General features: G+C 50.2%; 2 protein-coding genes across 7 annotated transcripts in view; one reads left to right on the forward strand and one right to left on the reverse strand.

The window, feature by feature from the left end:
- Nucleotides 1-1602, forward strand: part of ARHGEF2 (Rho/Rac guanine nucleotide exchange factor 2) — a 68377-nt gene extending 66775 nt beyond the window's left edge. For all 6 annotated transcript variants that reach the window (XM_012808629.2, XM_012808632.2, XM_023516489.1 and 3 more), the window contains one exon: nucleotides 448-1602. In XM_012808629.2, coding sequence (XP_012664083.2) covers nucleotides 448-521 — 74 coding nt within the window. In that variant the 3' untranslated portion in view covers nucleotides 522-1602. The remainder of the gene's footprint in view (nucleotides 1-447) is intronic.
- A 4437-nt stretch (nucleotides 1603-6039) lies between these two features.
- On the reverse strand, nucleotides 6040-7061 carry RXFP4 (relaxin/insulin like family peptide receptor 4). The gene has a single exon (XM_003804078.2). The coding sequence runs from the start codon at nucleotides 7045-7047 to the stop codon at nucleotides 6040-6042; it is 1008 nt and encodes a 335-aa protein (XP_003804126.2). The 5' UTR covers nucleotides 7048-7061.
- Between the last annotated feature and the right edge of the window lie 2433 nt (nucleotides 7062-9494).

The raw sequence follows: 9494 nt of genomic DNA on the forward strand, positions 1-9494 counted from the left end.
TGGGACTAAAGGAACCTGCCACAACGTCCAGCTAGTTTTTCTATTTTTAGTAGAGATGGGGTCTCACTCTTGCTCAGGCTGGTCTCAAACTCCTGAGCTCAAGGGATCCTCCCACCTAAGCCTCCCAGAGTCCTAGGATCACAGGTGAGAACCACCTCACCAGGCCAGTATTTTGTATTTTATTAATCAAATTGTATCTTTGTATACTTACAAAGTGTATCCAGTGTGTACCTAGGTGTGGGTACATGCTTGCATTTTTTTTTTTAAGACAGAGCCTCCCTCTGTCACCTTGGGTAGAGTCCCCTGGTCACTTTGTCAGCAGGTTTTCCCCTCCTCCAAGGACTCACATCCTGTCAAGCTCCTGGCCTCAGATGGAGAAGCATTAGTGTGGGGTGCAGTCCTCATGGGAGGCCCTGCTAACTAACTGTTTTGCCCTGTCCCCTTCAGATTTCACCCGAATGCAGGACATCCCAGAGGAGACGGAGAGCCGCGATGGGGAGCCTATACCCTCCGAGAGCTAAGGGAGCCCCTCCCCCGTGCCTGTGCCCCACTGAAGAACAGTACTGAGGGGGCAGACCTTGGGGACTTCATTCACCAATGATGAGGGAACATTTCAAAGAACTGCTGATTGTCCTTGCCAGCTCTTGGGATCCTTGGATACCTGGGGCCATTTAAGATGCTGGGGGAATTAGGCCACAGTACCCCCAGGTGGCTGGCGTCCAAAAGCTACACCACAAATGCCAGTTTCTCATGCCTTCTTCCCTATACTTTAGGAAAAATTATTTATTTATTGTTTATTAGTTACAGGGGGAGCGGAGGGATTTATAGGACCAGGGACATTGGAACCAAGCCATAGGGATCAGGGGGCCTATCCTTTAACACTACTGGGGTATATCAGGCTTAACCATCCAGCTGCTGGGTTCTAGCCCTACACCCCTCCCTAGCACCCCCATCTCAGAGGAGAGGCTGCAGCCATAGGACCCTACTGCCCTTAAAGGAGGGGTGGGGCAGGGCTCTGTCCCTCTGCCCTCTCCCCTCTACCACTTACCACTATCCTCCCCTCTATCTGTCCTACATGGGAACACTAGGGAGACAACCTGGCTTCCTAGAGTTGACAGGATAGAAGTGGGTATCATGATGGTTTATTAGGGTGAGGGGGAAAACTCCACAGGGACCAGAATGTTTTGTGTTTTTTTTTTTTTCCTTTTTTGTACCAAAGCCAATTGCACGTGTTTTATATTTTTAAGAAAAGATTGTAGGTAATTAGAGATCGCAGCCTTCTATCTCCACATCTCTGAGCAGGTTGAGGGGTGAGAGAAAAAATGACTTCTCCCTTCATCTACAGCAGTGGGGGACATATACTGACTGACCTCTTTCCCAGCCATTGGGAAAAATGTTCCAGGATGGTCTGGGAAATCTCTAGGAACCCTAACCTTGTCTTCCACCTCAGCAACCATGACCTGAAACCTCAGTGTGAATTTTGGGAACTTCTCAATGGACCATCCCATGCCCACCAGCCCCAGCCATTTTTCTGCCAATTTGGTTGTTTAAAAACAAAACAAAAAAAGATCAAGCAGGGAAAATTAAAGACCTAGAACCCCATGAGGTACTGTCTCTCCTAGTGTCTGTCAGTTCTGAGGGTGATGGTGAGGGGAGAGCAGGGCAGTAACTGTCATTCTTTCCTCTCCAAAAGGGCAGCCTGCCACACTGAAGAGAAGGCCACTAAAAAATGTAGCTGCTACATATCTTTTTCTTTAATTCACAAATCCAAGGATAAAAGTGAAGGGGTACTTGGTTAGGTTCCATTGTTGGGGATTCCAGTCTTCATCTTATTTGTATGCTATGCTCAGAAGTCAACACAGCCTGTTGTCCCCTTTTGGTGCTGTCCTGTCCTCCTGTCCCTGCTGTTGTCATTCGCAGATGCAGCGCTGTCCCTGTCGCTGTTCACCTCTGTAAGATCAGAACCCTGGGGTGACCCTCATAAGACCTGCTCATGCTTTTTACCCCTTGGAGAGGCATCGAGGGGTTAGCAAGTTTCAGTTCTTGGTTTGGCTTGGTTTTACTTCCTGTTTCTGGTTGATAACCTAGCTTCAGGGCTGAGAGGGAAGGGAGGAGGGGGCATCTGGGGTTATATAAATGGGGGCACATGTGCAAGTCCTTGCTGGAGCTTGTGGGTAAGATGAGAAGAACGGGGTGCAGAGCCTCAGCTAGAAAGAGGAATTAAGAGTCTCATGGCTTGGGGAGCAGCCAGTACCTTCCACTCCTGTAACCCTGACCACCATATGGCTTTTACAAGGTGCTTTCACATCCATTATGGGAATCAATTGTTATTTTACAGCAGGGAAACTTGAGTGCAGAAGGGTTGCCAGGCCAGGAAGGGGCCAGCCTTCCTAATTTAGTCGTCCACTGTGCCCCTCTTGGCTACTCTGCCGAAAAATACTAGAGTTTCAGATCTCAGAAACACTGATTCCCAGCTTGGCAGCTATCTCCCTGTTAGCTGAAACTGCTGGACTCCAAAGCTGTAAGGGTGGAGTGGGGACAGCATGGGAAGACCACCAAGAAAGGGGAATGCAGGTTTTATCAACACCCTTTGTGCACCCAGTGAGGGTGCCAATCAGGAGAGAAACTGCCAAGCCTGAGGCAGATCCCTCAGTGGGCGTATAAAAGCCCACAGCTCTCTGTAGAGCAGTGGTTCTCAACCTTCCTAATGCCGTGACCCTGTAATACAGTTCTTCATGTTGTGGTGACCCCCAAACATAAAATTATTTTCACTGCTACTTTATAACTGTAACTTTGCTACTGTTAGGAATCGTAAATGTCTGATATGCAGGATGTATTTAGGTGACCCCTGTGAAAGGGTCATTTGACCCTCAGAGGGGTTGTGACCCATAGGTTGAGAACCACTGCTGTAGAGTGATACTGCCTTATTCTCATCACTGCTGTCCCTTCTGCCTTCCCTTTGCCAAAACCCTCTCGTCTTCAGTCCCCAAACATGGTGTCAAAGCATTTCTTTTTGGGTTCCTGAGAGTCAGGTCCTCTTCCATTTTTTTTTTAATTTTTTAATTTTTATTTATTTTATTTTTTTTTGGTAGAGACAGAATTTCATTTAGTCGGCCTTGGTAAAGTGCCGTGGCGTCACACAGCTCACAGCAACCTCCAACTCCTGGGCTTAGGCGATTCTCATGCCTCAGCCTTCCGAGTAGCTGGGACTACAGGTGCCTACCACAACACCCAGCTATTTTTTTGTTGCAGTTTGGCTGGGCCTGGGTTCGAACCCGCCACCCTCGGCATATGGGGCCGGCACCCTATCCACTAAACCACAGGTGCTGCCCTCTTCCATTTTTGATCATTCTGCCCTTTGTCTTCTCCATAATCCCATATTTGAGAACTCACAGTCTTAACTTCGGTCCCTCCTGCTGCAGTTGCAAAGCTCTCTGGCTTTGTGCTTCAGGGAACCAGCACCCAGCTTCTCACCAAAAAATGAGCAGCCTTCCAATCCGAGAGGATTGCCATGCCTTCGGCTGTGCCCAGCCATCCCTTCCTCCATTGCTGCACCCTTAGCTCCCTATACGCCTCCAAGGGTAGGTTTATGTGCATTCACTCACCTCTGACTTGGACCTGTGTGAACTTTGTCAATATTTACCTCCAGGTCCCATAAAGCAGAGATACCCCCAGAGGAGCCAATATCCGGAGCCCAGCAAGGCTGTCAGAGAAGCTGCTGGGGGGTGTGAGGAGGGGAGCTTGGGGGGGGGGAGATTTTCCATCTTCCTGAAGTGGCTAAGAGCAGACCTGGGGCTTTGGAACCAGTTTAAAAGTTATCAAAAAGAGGAAATTAAACATCAAGCAGCTAATTAAATCTCGTTCATATTGCTTTAATATGTTGTGTAATTGGGTGGCTCTTTAGAGCCTCTTCTTAGCAATAGAACTGGGGCAGGAGGCTCCATACTCACTGCTCCCAGCTACTGCTCCATAATCTTGAGTGGCCAGTTACATACAGGATAGGTCGGGGAGCTTGGTGAGGTGGGGAACAAAGATAATGGAAGTGGAAGCACCATCCCAACTTTCCTCTGCCGCCTCCTTTTCCCCCCAGAAAGTCCTTTCTGATGGCTTTTATCATCGATGGGTCATAATGAACAGAAAACCAAAAGGGAAGGCAGCATCTGTGGCTCAGTGGGTAGGGTGCCTGCTCTATATACCAAGAGTAGCAGGTTCAAACCTGGCCCCGGCTAAACTGCAACAAACAAAAAATAGCCAGGCATTGTGTCAGGTGCCTGTAGTCCCAGCTACTTGGGAGGCTGAGGCAAAAGAATCGCCTAAGTCCAGTAGTTGGAGGTTGCTGTGAGCTGTGATGTCATTGCACTCTACAGCGGGTGATAAAGTGAGACTCTGTCTCTTAAAAAAAAAAAAAGGAGCCCTCTTCCTTGGAGAACACCTTTAAGAGGGGCTAACCCCTTAGTTCTTTGTGTCAGACTTTCATTATACTCCACATAGTGTAGAAACATTCCACACAAGATCTTCATGGCTCCCTATGTCCATCTCCCAGCTATCCTCTTATTTCCTCCTTTCTGTTTTCATTAGGTGTCAGAATAATAGCTAACAGTATGTGTCAGGCAGTTGAATCCTTAATTGCCCATTTTACAGATAAGAAAACAGAAACAGAAATTTACCCAAGCTAAAGATTCAAATCCAAGTTCTCTAACATGCAAACTGACAGCACCACTTTCTGTGGTTTCTGCTTCTCTGGCCCTACCTTCAGACTGATCTCCCAATCGTGTTCTGTATTTGCCCCAACCACATCAGTATGGGTTGTGAGTATTTTCACTTGTGCCTTCAAATCCTGATTTAAAGAGAGATACTGTGGGCCAGGTGAGGTGGCTCATGCCTGTAATCCCAGCACTCGGGAGGCCAAGACAGGTGGATTGCCTGGGCTCACAGGTTTGAGACCAGCCTGAGCCAGAGCAAGACCTCACAACAAATAGCTGTTGTGGCAGCTGTAGTCCTAGCTAAGCTACTTGGGAGCCGGAGGCAAGAGAATCTCTTAAGCCCAAGAGTTTGAGGTTGCTGTGAGCTATGATGCTATAGCACTTTAGTGAGGGCGACAAAGTGAGACTCTGTTTCAAAAAAAAGGAATAAAAAAATAAAGGGAGGGCGGCACCTGTGGCTCAAAAGAGTAGGGCACTGGCCCCATATGCCAGAGGTGGTGGGTTCAAACCCAGCCTCGGCCAAAAACTGCAAAAAAAAAAAAAAAAAAAAAAAAGAAAAATTAAAAAAAAAATAAAGGGAGATACTGTAAGTAGCACTAGGGTTTTATACTTAGAGCTTGGCAGGTGCCAGGAATTCCAGCAAGACCTCACAACTGGCATCCCTGCAGGGGAACTACAGCTTTGCAGTTGAGGCCTCTGCAGGCAGTATCTGTGGGCCCCACTGAAATGGTAAGATGGCAGGAATGGCCAGAGAAAGGGCATTTTTGGCCTTAGTATCAGAGAATAACAAGAGAAGCCCTATTTTGAGGTGGCTGAGGGTGGAGGGGTAGAGAGGACAGATAGATGGGCACTGACCTCTGATCCATTATCCTAGAAGGCTTAAGGGAAGTCCAAGAATTCCTACAAAAGGCAGAAATAGGGCAATAAATCCTTTTGTCTGTCCCACAGTGAATTGAAGATGGGACTGGGATAAAGGTCAGGACAATTTGTGGAAAATCCAGAGATTTATTCTCAGATCCTCCTCTTCCCCATCTCCAAATAGAGGCTTAAGCTTTGTCACACTCAGCCCTGATCTGGAACCCCACCTCCCCCACACCTAGAGTTGGAGATCAAAGATCAGACTTTTCCCTGTGAGTGTTGCATCCTGGCAGAGAGGGCAGCCTCTTCTTGGGATGTGAGGACCCTACATCTGCGAGATCTCAGGAGAGCAGTCAGCTTGTACCCGTCACCTGGGTGTCCCTTTGTCCGGGTTCGTGAGTAGGGTAGATGGGCCACTCTCTGGGGGAGTGCTCACCACCCACCACCTTCCTACCTCTTTTAGGGCCACTGGTTCCACTCAGCCTCGACCCTGGGGCCACAGCCTGGACCGCAGATCCCGGAAGGTGTCTGCCAGAGCCTGCCGGGGCTCCTGCCTTAGGAGACAGTACAGCACAGGGTTGAGGCAGCTGTTGCTGTGTGCCAGGCAAGTGGTGACAGGGAAGACATAGGTGTGGATGGTGTAGAAAGTGCTGTCCCAGGGTACCAGGTCAAACTTCACCAGGACGCCCCAGAGAGTGACCACGTGGTTCGGGAACCAGCAGAGGAAGAAAGAGGCCACCAGGATGCGAACAGAGCGGGCCACAACCCTGCTGTCCTGCCGTCGCCGTTGCCGCCGCCGCAGGAAAGCCAGCAATAGCAGGTAGCTGGTGGTGGTGACACCCAAGGGCACCATGAAGGCCAGCACCACCCTTTGCAGCTGGTAGGCCCCGAGCCAGTACCTGCTGGGAAAGCGCAGCAGGCAGAGTCGCACATCCCACACCTCACCTTCAGCCCCAAAAACAGCCGTGGGCACTGTCACTAGGGCAGCCACTACCCACACTGCCAGGGTGGCCACACGGGCCCAGAAGAGTGAGAGGTGGGTGCCTGGCCCTGCAGCCATGGCCACCACCCAGTATCGGGCAACACTCAGCACTGTGATGAGGAAGATGCTAGCGTAGACATTGAGGACAGTGGCAGTCAAGACCATCTTGCAGAGGGCACCTCCAAAGGGCCAGTGAAAGTCCAGTGCTGACTCAGCTGCCCAGAAGGGGAGAGTAAGTGCCAGCCCCAGGTCCGCCAGCGCCAGGTTGAAGACAAAGGTGTCTGAAGGTGGGCCAGGGGCTCGCCGAGCACAGTTACCCAGTACCCACAGGACCGCCAAATTTCCCAGCAAGCCGATGGCCCCCACAAGCCCATAGACCAGGGCAACTGTGACCCTCAGGGCTAGGAATTGGACAGGCATGGCAGCATCATCAGCATTCAGTATGCTGCCTCCAGAGGTGTTGACCCAGAAGAAGCTGGGTGGAAAGGCAGAGGTGTTGGACATCGCAGGGCTCAGAGGTTGGTGTTGAGCGGAGAGGTCCACAGGTGCCTGCCAAACTAGCAGAGGCCGCACAGCTCTCTGAAGAAGGCTCTGGATCCTAGTGCTTCTCGGTGGCCTCTAGTTGCCAGGAGCCCTGGCCCACGCCCACAGCAGAGGGAGCGGCAGCGTGGGTGGGAGAACCCACCCTCCCCTGTTGGTCCAGATGGGTGGTGGGTGGGGCAGAGAAGGGAAGAGCCCAAACCGGGATGAGAGAAAGAGAGAGATAGACAGAATGTGTGTGTGTGTGTGTGTGTGTGTGTGTGTGTGAGAGAGAGAGAGAGAGAGAGGGAGAGAGAGAGAAAGAGAAGGGCTCTGGCACAGTGATTTATCCCACTGTGGAGGGTAGCCCCAAGTCTCCACCCCAGGGAGAGAGCTGGAAATTCCCTGTCCCAGGGATGACAGAAGCCAGACCACAGCCCCCTCTGCTCCTAACAGTGCCAAGGCCCCCTCCTCTGCAGCAAATGCTTCTTTGGGGCCCAGGGGAAAGGGCTAGGAGGGGGCACAGAGGCAGGGATCTGAATAAGTCTGGAAGGAAAGAGCTGAGGCTCTGGAGGCCACAGCCTGCTACACACCAGCTGTGCCTGGGTGAGTTACTTCCTCCCCCTGAGACTGTTTCCTTATTTAAAACTTCCAGAGAAGTCTCTGCTTCACAGGATTGGTGTGGTGAATGAGATGAAACATGTAAAACAGCTCTCTATGTGTCTCCCATGAATGATGAATATTTCAAAGGAGAAGTTTGGGGCGTCTGTGGTGGAAGGAAGCAGGATACTAGGGAACAATGCCAACTTACACAGGTTGGGATTCATCTTGGCTGCAAGTAACCTTGAGGCTCAGAGCAGGGACAGGAAGGAGAGAGGAAGTTACGGCTTCCTGTTTCCTCCCCACTGGGAACACTGGCCCTGAGTGGACCTGGGCATGCCCAGCTCTGCTCCTCCCGTCCTGCTAACCTCTGCCACCCCACTGCCCTTTCACCTTTCCTACTCCAATTTGTGAAGCCAGAGCTGGATGGTACCCCCACTCTGATCCCATCCCCAACCCCTCCTTTCTGAGCTATGGATGAAGACATAGGCCCTCACCATACTTCCTCCTGTCTCTCCATGATCTCAATCTTTTTATTTTTTTTTTTAGAGACAGAGTCTCACTTTATCACCCTTAGTAGAGTGCGTCACAGCTCACAGCAACCTCCAACTCCTGGGCTTAGGTGATTCTCTTGCCTCAGCCTCCCGAGTAACTGGGACTACAGGCACCTGCCACAACACCTGGCTATTTTTCACTGCAGTTTGGCTGGGGCTGGGTTCGAACCTGCCACGCTCAGTATATAGGGCCGGTGCCCTACCCACTGAGCCACAGGCACCACCCCACAATCTCAGTCTTAACTGAGAAAACACCATACTGGGTCCTCCTCTTCATCACCTCCATCTCTACTCTAGTGCTGGCACCCTAGCCACTTGAGCTACAGGCACCGAGTCTCATTTGAAATTCTTAAAAAAAAATTTTTTTTTTGAGACAGAGTCTCACTTTGTCACCCTGGGTAGAGTGCTCTGGCATCATAGCTCATAGTAACCTCAATCTCCTTTGCTCAAGTAATCCTCTTGCCTCAGCCTCCCAAGTAGTTGGGATTACAGGTGCCCGCCATAACATGGGGCTGTTTTTAGAGATGGAGTCTCACTGTTTTATTTTTTTGGTTTTTTTTTTTTGGCCAAGGCTGGGTTTGAACCTACCACCACCGGTATATGGGGCCGGAGCCTTACTCCTTTGAGCCACAGGTGCTGCCCCAGAGTCTCACTCTTGCTCAGGTTGGTTTCGAACTTTTGAGCTCAAGCAATCCACCCACCACATCCTCCCAGAGTGCTAGGATTACAGGTATGAACCACCATGCCTGGCCTCAAAAATAATTTAATTAATGATCTTTAACAATTTTTATGGCATACCAGTTGAAAATCACTGCTCTAGACTCTAGACCTGCACTTTTCCTGCATCATTATCCATTTCAGAGTCCAAGGACCTATACCGATAGGTTATGGTGTCTGCTTTACCTAGAAAGGACTTCTAATAGCTGGACCTTCCCTTCAGCCACCTAGATATCTACCCCTCCCTGAACCCACATGTCTCTCCAGCCCTGTACTCCAGAGTTTGGGCTATGGAATCTTCACAGGGGATCTGGGAGAGGAGGCAGGACTGAGTTACCACTCTGCAGAGCATAAAAAGAAGAAAGTTTTGCATTTGAACTTGTAGTACAGATGACAGAGACAAGACCCTTGAGAGGCCTACAAATGGCAAGAGTAGGAAACCTGACCCTAACCCAAATCCCTCATCTTACATCACCCCATTCTCTAGTCCATATGTCTGCCAAGATTTACTGGAGAAAATCCTCCAGTTTGGGTAAGCAGTATGGGCAGCTCCAATGCTCA

The sequence above is a fragment of the Otolemur garnettii genome, unplaced genomic scaffold, assembly GCF_000181295.1.
Source record: "Otolemur garnettii isolate 467f Iridium unplaced genomic scaffold, OtoGar3 scaffold00091, whole genome shotgun sequence".
NCBI classification, from domain to species: Eukaryota; Metazoa; Chordata; class Mammalia; order Primates; family Galagidae; genus Otolemur; species Otolemur garnettii.

Bases quoted from the DNA above. Each gene is read 5' to 3' on its own strand.
- RXFP4 (XM_003804078.2), bottom strand. From the start codon at position 7,047: ATGTCCAACACCTCTGCCTTTCCACCCAGCTTCTTCTGGGTCAACACC.